Consider the following 21291-nt stretch of genomic DNA (forward strand, 5'->3'; position numbering starts at 1 on the left):
TTTGTATAGTTGCAGCATGATATTGCGGCTCCGGAACTCTATCTCTCTACCAATGAAACGTAACACACCATATGCCTTTTTAACAGCACTATCACCCCGGGTGGCAACTTTCAGGGATCTATGTACATGGACTCCAACATCCTTCTGCACATCCACTCTACCAAGAATCTTTTCATTGACCCAGTACTCTGCCTTCCTGTTATTCTTCCCAAAGTGCTTCACCTCACACTTATCTGCATTGAACTCCATTTGCCACCCCTCAGCCCAATTCTGCAGTATCTAAGTCCCCCTGCAACCTGTAACATTCTTCCAAACTGTCCACTACTCCACCGACTTTAGTGTCGTCTGCAAATTTACTAATCCGTCCACTTACGCCTGCATCTAAGTCATTTATAAAAATGACAAACAGCAGTGGTCCCAAAACAGATCCTTGTGGCACACCATTAAGTAACTGGACTCCAGGCTGAATATTTTCCATATTCTGCGTTCTTTCAGAAAGCCAGTTTCTAATCCAAACTACTGAATCACCCTCAATTCTATGCCTCTGCATTTTCTCGACCTTATCAAAGGCTTTACTGAAGTTCTTGTATACCACGTCAACTGCCCTACCCTCATCTATATGCTTGGTCACCTCAAAAAACTAAGAGGTTTGTGAGACACGACTTGCTCTTGACGAAACCATGTTGACTATCTGAAATCAAATTGTTGCTTGCTAGATGATTATAAATCTTACCTCTTATAATCCTTTCCAAAACCTTTCCTACAACAGAAATAAGGCTCACTGGTCGATAGTTACCTGGGTCATCTCTACTGCCCTTCTTGAACAAGAGCACAACATTTGCAATTCTCCAGTCCACTGGTACTAAACCTGTAGACAATGACGACTCAAATATCAAAGCCCAAAGGCTCTGCTATCTCCTCCCATTGCTTCCCAGAGAATCCTCGGATAAATCCCATCTAGTCTAGGGGACTTGTCTACTTTCACTCCTTCTAGAATTGTTAACACCTAGGCGTAACTAACCTCGATCCTTTCTAGTCCAATATCTCTTACCTCATTCTTCTCCTCTACAATATTCTCCTTTTCCTGAATGAAAACCGATGAGAAATGTTCGTTTCTCCAAGGTCAGCTGTGAATTTCACTGTTTATTTTACTGTTTACTTTTCTAAACAGTAGAGGCAGTCAGCTGTGAAGATTCATTGACTGGTCAGCCAGCTGTGCAGGTTAACTGTGCTATTGTTTGCACCTCCCTCGCAGTCCCTGCACTTAGATTAGATTACTTACAGTGTGGAAACAGGCCCTTCGGCCCAACAAGTCCACACTGACCCACCGAAGCGCAACCCCCCCCATTCCCCTACATTTACCCCTTTACCTAACACGGGCAATTTAGCATGGCCAATTCACCTGACCTGACCTAGCATGGCCAATTCACTCTTTCTCTTACACTTTTTTTTAAAAGTGCTGTTGTTTTGATCCTTTTTTTTTTTCAAATTTCCAAGATAATGCAATATCTCATAAAACAGTAAATACTGCTCCAGGAATTCAAGGAAATCAGTTCCAACCTTGAAAATACCTCAAAAAAAGGAGTATCTCCTTTTTTCCATCCTCCATCTTGGATTAAGCACACTCTCCTTGGGCTGAGAATTTTCTCTGTATAGCAGTATGTTCCACAGATTAACCACCCTCTGGCTGAAGAAATTCCTCCTCACTTCAGTTTTAAACTGTTATTCCTTCCCTCTGAGACTGTGTCCTCAGGCTGCAGTCTCTCTTTGTAGCAGAAACATTTCCACTGCCACTCTATCCAGGCTTCTCAGTATTCTGTAAATTTCGGTCCCCCTCATCCTTTCAAACTCCATCGATTACAGATGCAGAATCCTTAACCACTCATATGAAAGCCCTTTGTCCCTGGGATCATTTGTGTGAACCTCCTCTGAATTCCTTCCAAGACCAGCACATCCTTCTGTACATGCAGGGCCCAAAATTACTCACAACAATCCAAATGCAGTCTGACCAGAGTCTTACACAGCCTCAGCAGTATATCTTGATCTTGTCGTCTAGCCCTCGAGATGAATGCGAACGCTTCATTTGCCTTCCCAACAGCTAACTGAACCTGCATGTTAACCTGAAAAAAATCCTGAACTAGGACTCCTAAATCCTTTTGTGCTTCAGATTTCCAAAGCCTTTCCCCATGTAGAAAATAGTCAGTGCCTTTACTCTTCCCACCAAAGTGCCTAACCTCTCACTTTCCCACATTGTATTCCGTTTGTCACTTCTTTGCCTACTCTTCTCGTCTTTCCATGCCTTCTCCAGCCTCCCCATTTCCTCAACATTAAATGTCCTTTCACCTATCTTTGCATCATCTGCAGTCTTAGCAATTAAATTCTCAGTTACTTTGTCCAGATCATTAATATATAACATGATAGTTGCTGTCCCAACATGGACCCCTGCAGAAGTCCACTGGTCACTGGCTGCAATCCTGAGACCCCCTTTATCTCTACTCTCTGTCTTCAGCCAGTCAGCCAATCCTCTATCCATTCCAGTACCTTGTCTCTAGCACCATGGGCTGTTATCTTATTAAGCAGCCTTGTCAAAACCTTCTGGAAATTCAGATAGATGACATCCAATACTCCTCCTTTATCTAACTTGCTTACTGCCTCTTCAAAGAATTCTAACACATTTGACAGGTATGACATACCCTTGATGGAACCATGTTGATTCAGCCCTATTTTACTGTGGCTGTTCCAATTTCTCCGCAATCTCACCCATAATAACGGACTCTAAAAGCCGTTACCAAGAACCAGGCTCACCGGGCTATAGTTTTCTACCTTCTGCCTTCTTCCCTCCTTTTTCCAGTCTTTTGACACCCTTCTTGACTCCAGTAATTCCTGAAACCTGACAACTAATGCCTCTACAATCTCCTCAGCTTCCTCCTTCAGAACTCTGGAGTGTAGTCCACGTAGGAGAAAGTGAGGTCTGCAGATGCTGGAGATGAGAGTCAAGCGTGTAGTACTGGAAAAGTGTAGCAGATCAAGCAGCAGCCGAGAAGCAGGAGAATCGACGTTTTAGGAGCCCAAAAGGCTTATGCCCGAAACGTTGGTTCTCCTGCTCCTCGGATGCTGTCTGACTTGCTGTGCTTTTCCAGCACCATACTCTCAACTGTGGCCCATTTAGTCTGGGTTATTTATCCAGCTTCAGACCTTTCAGCTTCCCCAGCAGCTTTTCCTAAGTGAGGGACACTGCACTCTCCTCTGCCCCCAACTCTCTCGAAGTTCTGGTATGCTACTCATGTCTTCCATTGTGAAATCTGATGTGAAGTATCTATTCAGTACTTCTGCCACTTCTTTGTTCCCCATCAGTACTTCTGCTTCATCTTCCCCAGCAGTCCAATGTCCACATTTGCCTATCTCTTTTAGAGCAGAGAACAATGCAGCACAAAAATAGGCCCTTTGGCCCTCCAAGCCTGCGCCAACCCATTTTGCCCTTCTGTACGAACACATTTTCACTTACAGGATCCACATACCTCTATTCCCTTACTTTTCATGTTTTCTGCCAAGTGCTTCTTGAATGCTGCTATTTATGTCCACTTCCATCATCTCCTCTGGCAGTGTTTTCCAAGCACTAATCACCCTTTGTGTGAAAACCTTGCCTCACACACCTCTTTTAAAGTGTTCCCCCCACCGTGCACCTTGAACCTTGGAACTGACCCTTCCACCCTGGGAAAAAGCCTTATACTTTTCACTCTATCCATGCCATTCATAATCTTACAAACATCCATCAGGTCGCCCCTCAACCTCCAGCACTCTGGTGAAAAAAAACCCAGTCTATCTAACCTTTCTTCATAGCTAAAATCCCCCATTTCAGTCAACATCTTGGTAAACCTTTTTCTGTACCCTGTTCTTACCTGGTCTGACCTAAATGTGACTCCAGACTCAGCAATGAGGTTGACTCTTAACTACCCTCTTGGCAATTAGGGGTGGGCAATAGATGCAGGCCCAGCCAGGGATGCCCTCATCCCATGAATGAATGTAAAAAAGTCCTGTCCATCTGCCTGACCTGTCCATAAGACACGTTTCCTTGAATATTTAGTTCCCTGCCCTGATACCCACAACATTGCACCTGCTAATTTCAATCTGTACACTACAACAAATCCCTTTACTTTGTTTCAAATACTGCACACATTTTTAAGCACAGCATCCTCAGTCAAGCGATGAATACCGCCTTGTCATAGTTTTCCCTTATCAGCTGTGCCTGAAGTTAGATTCCTAAGCCTTTTCATACTTTCTAAGAGAAAGTGAGGACTGCAGATGTAGGAGAGAAAGTATGAAAAGAGTCAAACATGTGGTGATGGTAAAGCACAGTAAGTCAGGCAGCATTCAAGGAGCAGGAGAGTCGACCCTACCGCCCTGTGGCCAACCACTTCAATTCCCTCTCACACTCCCCCAAAGATATGCAAAGCCTCCACTGCCAAATCAAAGCCAACGCCCAACTGGAGGAAGAACGTCTCATCTTCTGGGTCAGATACCACATGGTATCAACATTGACTTCACCAGTTTCCAAATCTCTCCTTCCCCCCAGATCCAACTCTCCAAGTTGGAATCACCCTTTTGACCTGTCTTACCTGTCCATCTACCTTCCCACCTTTCTGCTGCTCCCTCCCATCAACCTACCACAATTATCTCGCTCATGCATCCACCTACTGCCTTTCCACCTACCTTCCCCCCCCAGCCCCACCCCACCCCACTATTTATCTCTCAGCTCCCTTCCCTCTCCATATTCCAGATGAAGGGTGTATGCCCAAAATATTGATCCTCCTCTCCTCGGATGCTGCCTGACCTGCTGTGATTTCCAGCGCCACACGTTTTGACTCTTCATACTTTTCTCTCCTATTACTTGTTCTAGAAACTTTAAGAACCTCTGTTGAGCCCTGCTCTCCTTTCACTCTTGCTATACTTTCCGTGTAACTGAGCCCACCTTTTCCACTTTTAATTTAAAAGATTTTGTTTTGTGATTCGCCCAGACTCTGGTCCCAGCTTGATTCAGGTGGAGCCCATTTCATCAGAGCAGCTCCCTCCTTCCCCAGTACTGATGCCAATGTCCCACGAATTCAAATCTGTTTCTCCTATACGAATATTTGAGCCATCTGTTTATCTCTTTAATCTTAAAAATTGCACAACACCAGGCTATACTCCAACAGGTTTATTTGAAGGTACAACCTCTCCGAGTGCCGCTCCTTCATCAGGTAGCAAATGGGGCAGGAATATGGGACACAATTTATAAGTAAAAGATCAAAGTATCATACAACTGATCAATGCATTAGACAGATGTAGATTGCTGTTAAGTCCTTAATCACTTATAATGGGAATGCAGGCTTTGATTGATTATATGTAAATTCCAGAATTTCTTTCAAGTCATTATCCTGAGATAGCTTGAGGTTTTATCAATGGATAAAAAACAGTGACATTTGAGCTCAGATAATGCATTAAAGGTGTGAGCTTAGAGTTTGTTTGTATCCCAACCTGGAGTAAGACTGGTTCTATTTCCAAAGTAGGAATTGAAAAAAATGCCTGTGAGAGGGTGTGCACAGGAGTGTGTGTGTGTGTGTGAGTGAGAGAGAGAGAGAGGGCCTGTGTATGTGTGCCAGTGTTTGTGTGAGCATATGTAGTGGGGTCACCTGTAGTGTGACATGAACCCAAGATCCCAGTTAAGGCCATCCTCATGGGTACCTATCAGCGACTGTGTATTGTTGTGTATCTTGAAGTCTACCTTGTAGGACATTCATCCGAAGATCCGAAGCCGAACTTGACCGTTGAAATGTTACCCTGTGCCAATTTGCTTGTGGCTCAAGTAATAATCCAGAGATTATTACCTTTTTGATTTTGCTTTTTAATTTAATTCCAACTGTACATATTCCCTCAGCAGAACCTCTTTCCTCCTCCTCCCTATATTGTTCGTACCTATGTGGATCCGACAATTGAATCTTTCCCCTCCCTCTCCAAGTTCCTCTGCAGCCAAGATGAAATATCCTGAAACCAGAAACACAACCTTTGGGACACTTAATCCTGCCCAGAGAGATCAGTGTCAATTCCCCTGAACATGCTATCCCTGATTAAAACTGCATTTCTATTTTCTTTTGTTCTGGGTCCATGATCCTGCGCTTCATTTAACCCTCTTGAAATAAATATTACAAACCATGAGCCAAAAATAAAGCAAGTGAAAAAGCATCACTTTCCCTCGACCACATTGCCACCAAATTTCCTGAACTGTACACTCACTTGGGCTGTGTCTCACTCTCGATGTGATCTCTCCATATTGACTGTGTGAACTTACTGATCCAAGAAGTCTCAGTTGGAAGGCAGCTGCGTTAGCCAATATGGGGATTGAGCCCATGACGGTAGCATTGTAAGCACCACGCTCTAACTGTTTGAGCTAAAAGCCCATAGGATTAACAGAGAATTGACGCAGCTTTTTATTCTAAATTTTTATTCGAATTCACATTTCAGCAGTTGCTTTGGCAGAATTTGAACCCACGTCCTCAATCTATTCCTAATCTCTCCCCCAGAGAACCCATTCCTAATCTCTCCCCCAGAGCAGAGCACAAGAAGGAAGAACTGTGTTTTTAGTTATCTTCTACTTGTATCTTAATATCTCCTGTGACTCATAATAGCACAAGAGCATGGTGACATACTACACTTTGTCCTATTTATTTGCTAAATGCAAGTGACAATAAATAAATAATTCAATTCAATTCAACTCCTTATTGCAAAGCCATTCAGTTCCTGACATCATCACAGCCTTGGTTCAAACATGGACAAAAGAGCTGAATTCCAGAGGTGAGTAGAGTGATGGCCCATGACATCAAGGCTGTATTTGACTGAGCGAAGCATCAAGGAGCCCTAACAAAACTGGAATCATTGAGTCTCAGGGGGTACACTCTTTGCTGGTTGCTGTCATACCTGACATATAGAAAGATGGTTGTGGTTGTTGGAGGTCAGTCACCTCAGCTCCAGAAAATCTTAGCAGGAATTCATCAGGGTAGTGACCTTGGCCCAACCATCTTCAGATGCTTCACTAATGACCACCTGCCGCAGAACTCCAGACCACTGTGTACAGGAAGAACACTTGTACTGACCAGGTACTGAAATATAACAGCAACCACCCCAGCACCCAGAAATGGAGCTGCATTAGGACATTATTTAAATGGGCAAGGACACGCTGCATCAACCCAGAACTCTTGAAGGCAGAACAGGAACATCTATTCAAACGATTTACTGTAATGGATACCCAAGAGCACTATCCTCCAGTACTTAATGGACAAACCCAAAGAAGAAAACACTACATGACTAGACACGATAGCAACCATACCATACATCAAAGCTATATCAGCGATAACTACCTGACTACTCAGACCCCGGGAATCTTAGTGGCTCACAAACAGTGAGCACCTTCCACCAGCTCCTCATAAAGGTTAAAGACCTGACACCCACATCCAACGGGACAAACATTATCTACAAGATAACCTGTAAAGACTGTGAAAAACACTACATAGGACAAACAGGAAGAAAACTGACCATATGAGTGCATGAACATCAGTTCACCATCGCCAGACCCGACCAGCACTCTCTCATTTCCAACCACACAAACCACGAAGGACACAAATTCAACTGGAATGATGCAGCCATCCTAGCACAGGCAAAACCGAGACACGCCAGAGAATTCCTTGAAGCCTGGCACTACAACCGGAACTCAATCAATAGGCACATTGAACTGGACCCTGTATACAAACCATTCAGTTACAGAACTGGAAGTAGCAGCAAACAGATACTATAAATATGAAGCAGGACAAACCACCAATACTTTATCAAAGACGCACTGATGGTGTCACCTAGCAAGGCGACGAAACGTTTGCAGACAATTTGATTGCTCAGCGATCAAATCCACACTTTTATAATATAATTTCCTAAACGGACACTTCTTATTTCTTCTTGAATTCTGTGACCAAAGGCAGAATTCATAGCAGCACAAGCTCCGCCATGTGTAGGGCACAGAAGGAAATCCTAAGTCCACCCCAGCTCAATGGTCTTTCAGCAGGATGTTGAGATGGAATGTTAACTTACTCCATCTCTGTACTGCATGCCTTTTGAATATTTCCAATATTTTCTATTTTCAACTTTGATTTCTGATACCTTCATTGTTTTGTTTTTGTATTATTGTATTTATCATATTCCTCGGCAATGAGAGAAATGGACAAAGGAGGAGCAAATGAGACATGACCAGGGAGTGGTAAAAGACACATACAAGAGAAAAGCGAAAAATGGAGATATGAGTGAGAGGGCAGGAGTAAGATTGAGCGACAGAACTTCCATGCTATTGGAACCACTCTGATCAACACCTGAGATCCAATCAACTGATTCTCCCACTTGCCCCACCTTTACATGCCTGTTGTAGCTTGGAGCAGCAGATGGTGATGGTAAAGGCAATTGTTATTCAAAAACACCAATTTGTTTTAATTGTGCATTGATGAAACCAGTCAATGTTTTCAGTTGCAGGAACAAGGGATGAGAGTTAGATGGATAGACTGTGAAATCTGAGGTTGTTATCCTGAGAGCAGAGAAAAACTGGGAAGAGGTATTTAAAACCTTGAAGGTCGAAAATCAAAGGAAACCAGGTTATATTTCAACAGGTTTATTTGAAATTGCAAGCTTTCAGACCTCCACTCCTTCCATCACACCTGAGGAAGGAACAGAGCCCCAAACGTTTGCAGTTTAAAATAAACTATAACCTGGTGTCATTTGTTTGTTGAATTTATCCACATCTTCACATCATGGTTACAATTAAAACCTTGAAGATTTGGAAAGGGTAAATAAGAGGTGTTTCCCTTGTCTGTCTCTCTCTCGCTTCTTGTTTTCTCTCCCTCCCTCCACTGACCTCTCTCGATCTAGTTTCCTCTTCTCTCATTTCCCCTTCATCTCTTCTCCTCACCTCTGTCTTCCCAACTGTCTCTTTCTCTCTTTCCCTTGTACCAACCTGTCTCCTCCCCTCAACTCTTTTCTGTTTATCCCTTTGCCTTATCTCTCACCTCCCAATCTTTCTTCCCTCATTTCTGTCTCTTTCTGTCACTCACTCCACTTTTCACTTTTTCCTTGTATATGTCTCTTATTCCTGGTCATGTAACACTCCCTCCTACCTTGCCCATCTTGCTCATTACAGAGGTATATGATAAATGCAATTGTACAAAAGCAAAACAATGTAGGCATCAGAAATCAAAGATAAAAACAGAAAATATTGGAAATATTCAAAAGGCATACAGTATGGAGATGGACTAAGTTAACATTTCATCTCAATATCTTGCTGAACAACCATTGACCCACGTTTCCCTTCATAGCCGCTCTCTGATCTGCTGAGTATTTCTATCATGTCTTGTTTTTGCATTGTAAAGGATATGGTGGTGTTGAAGCACATAATGGATTTTGTACAGAGATTTGAAATGGGTTACCCAAAATGATCCTATTTAATATATACCAACCAAAAGATAGTCCAGACTGGCAGAAAAAGTTAAATTCAGATGTAGTAATGGTTTTAAATTAATCACAGGATTTGATATGTTGCCAAAGAATGGAGTATTTTGTCTGGATGCGAAATCAGTGAGTGGATAAGAAGTTCCCTGTTGTCACTTGTTCTTCAGCAGGCTTGCAACCAAATGGAGCATGGAACAGGTTGTCCCAGGGAATGTTTCTGACAGAGACAATTGTATCTTTTAATGGAAATTTGGTCAATATTTAAAATCAGTATCACATTAATTCTGGACCACGGGGAGAAACAGGACAGTGGAATAATTTGGGATTAATATGAACGAGGAACAAAAGGAGGCTGCTCTGATATTTGAGCGTGCACCGCTATGAGATTCTATGAGTTCGTGCCTGATTCGATCGTAATTTCAACTTTACATTCTTTCACCCGCTTGGTAATAAAGAATCGATCTGTAAACCTCTCTGCTTTGTACTCTCCTCTTAAGATACTAAACTTCTAAATCAATCATTTTATTAAATTTGTGATATCTCTGTGGTATGGTTTCAATATTTTTCTTTGCCTGACTGGAGACATTAGGTCATTTTTTCTACCTTAAAATGTTTTATAGATGTGGGTTGTTATTGGATCTGTAGCCTATTGGTGTAAAAGAGGAGAGGAAGCCAGTATGTTTCATTCAGTGCTTTACCTTGATTTTTATACTCCTAGTGCAACTGCTGGAGAAGCTAATCCTAACCTTTTTCTTCTGTTTTTTCAGGTGGGAACAGAATGGGACCCCAAGGAGCGACTGTTCCGTAACTTCGGGGGTTTGATTGGGCCATTTGATGAGCCAGTTGCCATGCAGAAATGGGCTAAAGGCAGTAACATGACTGCCACAGTTGTGTGGATTGACCCCACTTACATCGTGGCAACATCATATGACATAATGGTGGATTCAGAGGCTGAATATACTCATTACAAACCCCCATTAAACCACCCTCTGCGGCCTGGGAGCTGGACAGTGCAGGTCCTGCATCAGTGGGTTCTCCTGGCAGAAACCAAGTTCCTCGTGGTTCCCCTGGCCTACAATGGGAAACAACCTTTCAGAAAAGGTAAGTTAAATCCTACAAAGGTTTGAGGCTGGAACTGCTGACCTGTCACAAGCACAGCATACCGTTTACTCAACTATGCAGTACTGTCTCAGTTAATCTCATTTTTAAAAATCCCATATTTCAGCATTCCTCAAAAATATTATAACAGTAAATATGGCCAAAAAGAGAAAACTGTTTAAAGGCAAAATTACTGAGCCTTTATTTGAATGCACATCGAACAAAATATATGAATAGATGGCATAAATGCAGAATTAGTGCATCTGACCTTATAGCCATTATGGTACATGTTTACAAGGAGATCAAAGCTTGGAACTAAATATTCAGGGGTATATGGCTTTTCAAAAGGACAGGCAGGAAGGAAAGGGTGATGGACTGACATTGGTCGGATGAGATGGGATAAGTGTAATAGAAAGAAATGATCTTGTGTTGGAATATATAGAATCCACATGGGTGGAGGTAAGAAGTATAAAGAGGAAGAAGACATTGCTTGGAGTAGACCTTAGCTCCCCTAATAGTAGCTACACTGTGTGACAAAGAATAAACGAAGAGGTAACTAGGGCATGTAGAAAAAGGCAGTAGATTAATCATGGGTGATTTTAATCTCCATGTGGATTGTGTTAGTCAGATTGGCAGAGTTAGTCACAAGGAAGAATTCAGAGAGTATGTTCAGGGTAGTCTCCTAGAACAATTTGTTGTGGATCCAACCAGGATCACACTATTTTGGATCTGATAATGTGAAATAGGTTAGTTTTAATAAATTATATCAGAGTAAAGGGTCTCCTAGGAAATACATTAAAGCATTCAGAGGGAGCAATTTGGGTTGGAATTTGATTAATTACATAGAAATGAAGGCAGAGCTAGCTGGAATAGATTGGGAATGTTTATCAGCAGAGACAGTTGAGGAGTAACATTTAAAAGAATTGAGAAGATATCTCCCAGTGAGGAAGGAGGATTCTAGGAAAGGGATAATAAGACCATGAAAAATAGAAATAGGAGTAGGCTGTTCAGCCTTGCAATAGGATCATGACTGAGCCAGCACTCCTCATTTTCCATGTTTCTGTTCTTTCCCCATAATCCTTGATTCCTTACTGATGAAGCACCTAGCTGTCTCAGCCTTAAATATACAAAAGGACTCTGCCCCCACACCTCTCTATGACAAGGAGTCCCAGAGACCTCTGAGAGAAGAAATTCCTCATCTCAGTATTAAACTAACATCCCTTTGATCTCAGATTATGCTTCTGGTCCTAGACTGTCCCATGAGGAGAAACATCCTGTCAGCATTTACAGCGTGAAACACTTTAAGAATTCTTCTAAATTCCAGTGAGCTGAGTCCCAACCAGTTTAATTGTTGCTCATAAGACAATCCTTCCATACCAGGGATCATCCTAGTGAATCTTCTTTGAACTGCCTCCAATAAAATAATGTATTTCCTCAAATAAAGTGACCGACATTGCTTATAGTACTCCAGGGATAAGCTAACCAGGGAGGTTAAGGATTACTAGGAGATAGTGAGGACTGAAGATGCTGGAGAGTCAGAGTCAATATAGTGTAACATTAGGAAATGCACAGCTGGTCAGGCAGCATTCAAGTAGAGTCCCAGGACTTTGGGTCCTGCCCGGACCGTCGCGACTATCCTGTTCCTCAGATGCTGCCTGACCTACTGTGCATTCTTCAGTGCCACAAATTAAGGATTATGTCAGGTTGAAAGAAAAAACATACCATGTGGCAAATATTATAGCCACCAAGGCAAAGATCAATTGTGAAAACCATCTCTGATGCTGAGGTCTCAAAATGGAGAGCCGTTTCCCTCAGCAATTGAAAGATTTTCTAAGAGTTTCCCTCAGTTAGGCATAATGGAAATAAATTTAAACCACCCACCTCTCTGTGTGCTGAAATGGGGGATTGGTTCATGGCAGCCATTTTATCTGGCATCCCAACCTGAGATGGTTTTGACAGAATTACACCCTAACCAGTCAATGATTTGGAGACAGGCAACTGTTAATGGGCCTCCAACAGACCAACCTCATTAGTTAAGTAAGAATGAAACTAATAGGAAAGACTCAGCAGATCTGGCAGCATCTGTAAATATAAAGTAATTAACGTTTCAGGTCTAGTGACCCTTCTTCAAACCTGATTTGTAGCTAGGAGAATGTTGATATTTATGCTGAAGATGTTTGAAGGGAGTGGGAAGGAGGAAAAAATAGGTGGAGATGGAGCCCAGAGAGAGAACAATTGTTGGGGTGAAAAAGGAATAGGTAATGGTCAACCTGGGAGAATCAGTAGCTGCTAATGGAGACTGTAATGGCTGACAAGGAATTGTTGGCAGTGGTAGCAGTCCTTGTGAAAACAAGGCCTGGTGCATGAGGGTTAAGGTGCTCAGGCCCTTAAATTATTGAACTCGACATTAAGTCCAGAAGGCAGCAGGGTTCCCAAGTGGAAAATGAGATGCTGTTCTTCCAGTGTGTAATGAGCTTAGCTGGAGCACTGCAGTAAGCATGAGGCAGAAATATTGGCCGGGAACTCGGTAATGTGTTGAAGCGGCAAGAAACAGGAAGCTTGTGGTCATTTCTGCAGACAGAAGTTAGTTAAGTGTGCAGTTTTGGTCGCCATACTATAGGAAGGATGTGGAGGCACTGAAACGGGTGCAGAGGAGGTTTACCAGGATGTTGCCTGGTATGGAAGGAAGATCGTATGAGGAAAGACTGAGACACTTGGGGCTGTTTTCATTAGAGAAAAGAAGGTTTAGGGGTGACTTGATTGAGGTGTACAAGATGATTAGGGGGTTAGATAGGGTTGACAGTGTGAACCTTTTCCCGTGTATGGAGTCGGGTATTACAAGGGGACATAGCTTGATATAGGACTGAAGTTAGGGGTAGGTTCTTCACTCAGCGAGTTGTAAGTTCATGGAATGCCCTGCCAGTAGCAGTGGTGGACTCTCCCTCTTTATGGGCATTTAAGCGGGCATTGGATAGGTATATGGAGGATAGTGGGTTAGTATAGGTTAGGTGGGCTTGGATCGGCGCAACATCGAGGGCCAAAGGGCCTGTACTGCGCTGTATTGTTCTATGTTCTATGTTAAGTATCGGTCTTGAATTCATTACCAGGTTGGTGAGGCCAATGAGGCCAGTTGTGGATCCTTTTTGACATTGCCCTGAACGTTGTCCATCAAAGTCTCAATGACTGTTACCAATGCCAGTCATTTAAAGTAATTTCCGTGTTCACTTTATTTAATTATGTTGACGGGCCTTCAGCTTGTCATCAATTTTTGCATATGGTGCTTGCAATGTGATTGTTTGGTATGTCTCCTGGATTTAGTTGCATTGGATGCAAATCTTTTAAAACACCTTTAACCTTTCTTGAGTCTAGGACAGGGTGGGATTGGATCTCAACTACTCTCAATCTCACAACATTCCCCAATATGAGAGAGGGCCCATTCCGCGGGTGTGTTTGGGCATTTCAAAATAGCTGCCAAGCCTTCAACATAGTTTGCCTCAACAAAGCAAATGTGATCTGCAGCAAGTGGTTAAAACTGGAGTGAGTGCTTGAAAAATGAAATGGTGAATAAAGTGGGAGCAGAGAGACAGGGAGAAACTAAGAGACAGGCGGAGAGAAAAAGGGAGAAAGAGGGACGAGCAGAGAGAGAGAGAGACAGAGAATGGTGTCAGTGGTGGAGTTTTCTCTGTCTCTCCATTTCTAGATACAATCCCCAGCACATTGTCAAGATTACATCTGAGATAGAGAGACAGAGACATAGATAGAGAGATTAAAAAAACAAGACACAGGGACAGACAGAGGGGAGAAAGAAACAGGGACATTGAGAGAGAGTACAAAACAGAGATGGAAACATAGAGAGCGAAAGAGACAAGAACTGGGGTGGGGAGGGAGAGAGAGTGTGTGCTACACAAAAGTGGGCGTGACATTGTCTCAATCTCTCCAGCCTCTGGTTTCTAACTGCAGGATGTATTCCTATTGTAATGCAGTTGCTCCTTCATCCCAACAGGAGCCCTGTGGGATGTTCAACTTGGGGATAAGGGGTCAGGAGCCTGTGAGGGGCCATGTGTGAATTGATGGACGGGGCTGCTGCATGGTGAGGACACAATGTATGGGGCAGGTGCCATGCGAATGCAGTCTGTCATCGATCTGAGACAAACAGGAGGGAGAGTGGGGCCAATCAAGTAAAGTAATGGGAAGTTGTGTGTGGAGTCCAAGGAGATAGGGGAAGTATTAAATGAATATTTTTCATCAGTATTCACACTGGAAAAAGACAATGTTGTCGAGGAGAATGAAGTGATACAGGCTACTAGACTAGATGGGATTGAGGTTCACAAGGAGGAGGTGTTAGCAATTCTGGAAAGTGTGAAAATAGATAGGTCCCCTGGGCAGATGGGATTTATCCTAGAACTCTTTGGGAAGCCAGGGAGGAGATTGCCAAGCTTTTGGCTTTGATCTTTATGTCGTCATTGTCTACAGGAATAGTGCCAGAAGACTGGAGGACATCAAATGTTGTTCCATTGTTCAGGAATGAAAATGTGTTGCTGGAAAAGCGCAGCAGGTCAGGCAGCATCCAAGGAACAGGAATTCCTGAAGAAGGGCTTATGCCCGAAACGTAGATTCTCCTGTTCCTTGGATGCTGCCTGACCTGCTGCGCTTTTCCAGCAACACATTTTCAGCTCTGATCTCCAGCATCTGCAGTCCTCACTTTCTCCTCCATTGTTCAGGAAGGAGAGCAGGGACAACCCTGGTAGTTATAGGTTAATGAGCCCTACTTTGTTTGTGTGTGAAGTGTTGGTAAAGGTTATAAGAGATAGGATTTATAATAATCTAGAAATAAATAAGTTGATTAGGGATAGTCAACATGGTTTTGTGAAGGGTAGATCGTGCCTCACAAAGCTTATTGAGTTCTTTGAGAAGGTGACCAAACAGTGGATGAGGGTGAAGCAGTTGATGGGGTGAATGTGGATTTCAGTAAGGCATTTGATAAGGTTCCCCACACTAGGCTATTGCAAAATACAAAGGCATGGAATTGAGGGAGATTTAGCGGTTTGGATCAGAAATTGGCTAGCTGAAAGAAGGCAGAGGGTGGTGATTGATGGGAAATGTTCATCCTGGAGTTCAGTTACTAGTCATGTTTTGGGTCCACTGCTGTATGTCATTTTTATAAATGACCTGGATGAGGGCATAGAAGGGTGGGCTAGTAAATTTGCGGATGACACTAAGGTCAGTAGAGTTGTGGATAGTGCTGAAGCATGTTGTAGATTACAGAGGAACATAGATAAGCAGCAGAGCTGGACTGAGAGGTGGCAAATGGAGTTTAATGCGGAAAAGTGAGAGGTAATTCACTTTGGAAGGAGCAACAGGAATGCAGAGTACTGGGCTAATGATAAGATTCTTGACAGTGTAAATGAACAGAGAGATCCATGTACATAGATTCTTGAAAATTGCCACCCAGATTGGTAGGGTTGTTAAGAAGGCAAAGCTTTTATTGGTACAGAGATTGAGTTTTGGAGCCATGAAGTCATGCTGCAACTGTACAAATCTCTGGTGCAGCCACACTTGGAGTATTGCATATAGTTCTGGTCACCACGTAGGAAGGATGTGGAAGCTTTGGAAAGGGTTCAGAAGAGATTTACTAGAAAGTTGCCTGGTATGGAGGGAAGGCCTTATGAGGAAAGGCTGAGGGACATACAGATACAGATTACTAACGGTGTGGAAACAAGCCCTTCGGCCCAATAAGTACACACCGACCCGCTGAAGCGTAACCCACCCAGACCCAGACTTACATTTACCCCTTCACCTAACACTACGGGCAATTTAGCTTGGCCAATTCACCTAACCTGCACATTTTTGGATTGTGGGAGAAAAGCAGAGCACCCGGAGGAAACCCACACAGACATGGGGAGAATGTGCAAACTCCACAGAGAGAGTCGCCTGAGGCTGTTTTCGTTAGAGAGAAGACGGCTGAGAGGTGACTTAATTAAGACATGTAAGATAATCAGGGGTTTGGGTGGACATGATTTTTTCCTCGGATGTTGATGGCTAGCACGAGGGGACATAACTTTAAATTGAGGGGTGTTAGATATAGGACAGATATCAGAAATAATTTCTTAGTCAGAGAGTAGTATGGGTGTGGAATGCAATGTCTGCAACAGTAGTAGACTCACCAACTTTAAGGGCATTTAAATGGTCATTGGATTGAAATATGGACGAGAATGGAATAGTGTAGGTTAGATGGGTTTCAGATTAGTTTTACTTGTCAGCGCAACATCAAGGGCCAAAGCTGTTTGTTCTGATCTGTAATGTTCTATGTTCTAAAGGATATTGTTAAGCTGAGAGGGTTCAAAAGAGGGTTCAGGATATTGCTGGGTATGGAAAGTTTGAGTTATAAGGCAAGGTTGGACATGCAGTTTGGACCTTCTTTACTGGAGCTGAGGAGGGTGAGAGGTGACCTTATAAAAGTTTATACAATAATGAAGGGTATAGAGTTAACAGTGGTTGTCTTTTCCCTACATTGGAGGATTTCAAGACTGGGGAGCACATTTTTCAGGTGAGAGGATAGAGATTTAAAAAAGACATGAGGGGCAAAATGTTTACAAAGAGGGTGGTTCACGTGTGGGATGAATGTCCTGAAGAAGTGATGCATGTATGTACAATTACAACATCTAAAAGATATTTTGAAATGTACATGTATTTATACTGTCCCCTTTGTATTTATACTGTCCCCTTTGCAACGATAGATGCCTTCTCAATCAAATTAATTATTAGATTAAGAATAGATTATTATTAATATAAAATATGCATGTTTAGTCACTGTTGCATTGGAGGATGTGTGGAAGCCAAGGTGACTGGCATAAATATTGAATAAACACTGAATAAATATTGACCAGGATACCAAAAATCATCTAATATTGTGGTGTGATTTATTGCGTCCACCTGAGAAGGCAGACATTTCTTAGTCTAACAGCTCATCCAGGAGATGTAACTTTGATAGTGCAGCAATCCCTCAGTAGTGGAGATTATTGGCTGAAGTGCCCCAGTTAAGACCTGTTCTTTCATAAACAGCAACTATTCTCGTGTTAATCAATAAAAATAAATTTTCCTTTGTCCTTTCTGTGATCCAGGACAAGACCAGTGGTTACATGCCGGCCCACCTAACAATGAGTATATGGACCAGAATTTCCAGCACCTCAATGGGATTCTAAATCTTCCTCCATCAGATGTTGCTATAAAGGAAGCTTTCCATAACTCACAGCTAGTTGACAGACCTCTTGAATTGTGGATATATGAAAGTGTAGGCAAATTCTGGTCAGCTACCAACACGTGTACAGTTGAACCTTCACCATGCCCATTGTTACCACCTTGTCAAAAGACCATCTGGAGTTCTCTATCAGATGACCCAAAATCTGAACTGGGACCAATCAAAAGTGATGGGCGCCTGAGGTAGCACAGAAGGTGGACTTTGGGGGGAGTGTGGTATGCAGTAGTCAACCTAGCAGAAAGAAACTCACCTGTGAACCGGCATATCGATCTCGTGTCCTGTCACTGGTAGATGGAAGAATGACAGCAATGTATTAAGAAGACAGCATATAGAGTTAAAGAGGAAGGTGAATAATGTGTTACAGATACCCTACACCACAGATCATCCCAGTACAATGCAGCGATTGGGTCTTTGATGCATGTTGAATTGAGGTATCTGACCTCAGTACATGGTGGCTGCAAGAGGAATTCTAGGACTGTCATCCCTGATTGAATTGGCATCAGTTGAACATGGGGGAAGCTCCAACATTCCTGGTTTCACTCAACTGCCTCTGGAATCTTTGATTTCTGCTGGGATCCAGTTTGTTTTGAGCTAACTGCCATTGTGGGTGGAAGGAAATGAAATGTTCAGTCATTTGAAAGCTATCTCCACATCACTGCAAGGAAGAAATCAAGCAACTTAAGGTGTTAAGCATTTTAACATATGGCACTAATTTCAGAACTCTTTATAAAGACATTCTTTACAAAAAAAGATTCTGTCTTGAATTTTTGGTGGTCATGTCGAAAAATATCTGTGCTAGGGAATGAAGCACTTTCCATTCAGGCATCCAATGTCAGAATCAAACACTCCCTGGGAAGATACAGCACAGAATTAGATACAATTTAAACCACCAACTATGGTGTCCCTATCTAAGCCCCACAGACTAAGTAAGGAATAATGCTCCCTCTGTGCCAACATTTAAGTTCAGCCCACAGCTGAGAAGGTGAATAACATTTTTCGACATCCTACATCAGTCATCCTGTGTGAGATTGTCAAAGTACTGATGAATTATCAAATGTAAAATCAATTTGTTTCTAATTGGCTTGGTAACCTCACAGGATTTTGCAGACATTCCAGTCTATTACATTTGAAATCCTATCAATATTTTGATTCACTCGATAGAAATAACCAAAGACAGAAGAATGTAAAAATTGTGAGAAAAGATTCTTAAAAGAATTGAATCATCTCAAACCAATGCCTGGCCAGATAGGACAGCAGTGAGGCTTAGCACATCTGAGTTCAGGAAAAGAACATCCAGATCTCTCACTATCAATCACAAAACAATAATCTGTACAGAAAAGGGCTCCTCAGGTGAAGGCAAGATTGAATTTGTCCCAAGGTTCTGTAATTGAATAGCATGTTGAACTCTCAATCATAGCTGTTGAAGAATCACCAATTATATGAGGCTCAGATTTAAGACTGTGACACAGTAATTCAGGTTTTGTGGGCAATGAGCAGAATTTTTTTTTACCCAGTGAGTTAAGATCTAGAACATCTGGAATTTCCTGCCTGAACAAGTTGTGGAGATAGATTTGATACTAATGTCCAAATGTAAGTAGGAAAAATATTTGAAAGGAAACATTTTTGTGGCTATGGAGAAAGAGCATAATGGGCCAAGTCAGATAGCTTCTTGAAAAAGCCATCAAATACATGGCCTCCTAGTGGTATATCTTTATGTACTCCAGAGGGTGAAGCATGCTGTACCCCAATAAAGGAAGAAACACAATTTTTTTGCAATGGAATTATTGTTGGCATTAAGCATAGTTTTCATTTGAGAAACACAATGTCGTAATGTTTCCTATATGAGTGCAACATTCCAGCTGATCTCATTCCTTCAATCCACTTCTATAACAAAGTGGTTCCGAGTTCAGAGTCTGACAATAGTTATTTGAATGGTATTTTGATTTCATTTTGGTCTTCATAATTACCTGAACAACTTGTTTTGATGGTTTATATCATGTATAGTTCCTTCACTATGTGACTACAATACTACATTATTACATTTGACTAAACACATTTCCTTCCCTGATTCAGCTTTCACTGTATTTTGCTTCATTACCTTGCCACTCAAAATTCACAAAAAAATGACAACTTCTTTTCAGTAATAAAGTATATGCTATATAAGTATTTATAAAGTAGTTATTTTAAACACTGAATTTGGTGTGAATCTACTTGAATGTCACCCTTAGTTATTCATGGAGTCTGCCATTTCACAGTATTCCTGTATTAGAGGTTTCTATATAAATGGATCCCTGTGCCCCATACATGCATGCTGGTATTTATGCTCCACAAAAAGCTTCCCTCCACCTGTTTGTCAGTTCTACTCAGCATGTGTTTTATTTGCTTTCTCTATATCTAAATTCCCCTTAAATGCATCTGTACTTTTCACCTCTGTCAGTGAGTTCCATAATCTCACTGCTAAAGATATCAGATTATTTGGTCGTCATCACCTTTCTGTTTGGAGGAGTTTTCTGACTGTACATTGACTGCCAGGTGAGTTCACTTCAAAAAACATTTAATTCATTGTAAAGCAATTTGGAGTGTCTAATAGACATGCAAATTGTCATTTCAATGCATTTCTTGTTTTTCTGCTGTTCATGTGAGAAGTTTCTCCTGAATTCCCTGTTGGATTTATTGGTGGACACCTTATTTAATAATTTATTCATTTGTGGATTCTGGACCAGAATTTTATTGCCTGTCTCAAATTGCCCTTGAGAAGGTAGTGGTGAGATACCCTTAACTGCTGCAGTCTATGTGCAGTAGTGACACCCACAATGCTGTTAAGAAGGATGTTCCAAGATTTTGACCCAGTGACAGTGAAGGATGATCATGTTTCAAATCATGTGGGCTGGAAGGGAGGTTGCATGTGATGGTGTTCCCATGCACCTGCTGCCTTCTAGGTAGTAGTGATCACAGATTGAAAGGTGTTGTCAAATTCTCAACACAGGTGCAATAAAGAATTCATTGCATTTTTTATCCTCATTTCCCCGTTGAGTCTATTTAGAGTAGATTTCCTACAGATTAGATTCCCTATAGTGTGTAAACAGGCCCTTTGGCCCAACAAGTCCACAACGACCCTCCGAAGAATAACCCACCCAGACTCATTTCACTGCATTTATCCCTGTCTAATGCACTTAACACTATGGGCAATTTAGCATGGCCAATTCACCTGACCTGCACATCTTTTGGAATGTGGGAGAAAACTGGACCACCCAGAGGAAACCCCACATAGACAATTCCTAACATGGGACTTGAACCCAGATCTCTGGCGCAGTGAGGCAGCAGTGCTAACCACTGATCCATCGTGCCGCCCACATTTAGATTTCATAGAATCATAGAATTCCCACAATGTGGAAGCAGGCTCTTCAGCCCATCGAGTTCAC

The 21291-nt window shown here is 42.2% G+C and overlaps 1 protein-coding gene across 2 annotated transcripts in view; it reads left to right on the forward strand.

Annotated features, from left to right (window-relative positions):
* xylt2 (xylosyltransferase II) overlaps positions 1–19634 on the forward strand; it is a 190188-nt gene extending 170554 nt beyond the window's left edge. The window contains exons 10-11 of one of the 2 annotated variants that reach the window (XM_043714272.1): positions 10281–10614; positions 17733–19634. In XM_043714272.1, the coding sequence (XP_043570207.1) occupies positions 10281–10614; positions 17733–18055 (657 nt within the window). In that variant the 3' untranslated portion in view covers positions 18056–19634. Of the gene's footprint in view, positions 1–10280; positions 10615–17732 lie in introns of those variants that run through there. The other variant, XR_006315166.1, reaches the window with a different exon arrangement.
* The last annotated feature ends 1657 nt before the right edge of the window (positions 19635–21291 follow it).

The sequence above is a fragment of the Chiloscyllium plagiosum genome, chromosome 24, assembly GCF_004010195.1.
Source record: "Chiloscyllium plagiosum isolate BGI_BamShark_2017 chromosome 24, ASM401019v2, whole genome shotgun sequence".
Lineage (NCBI taxonomy): Eukaryota > Metazoa > Chordata > Chondrichthyes > Orectolobiformes > Hemiscylliidae > Chiloscyllium > Chiloscyllium plagiosum.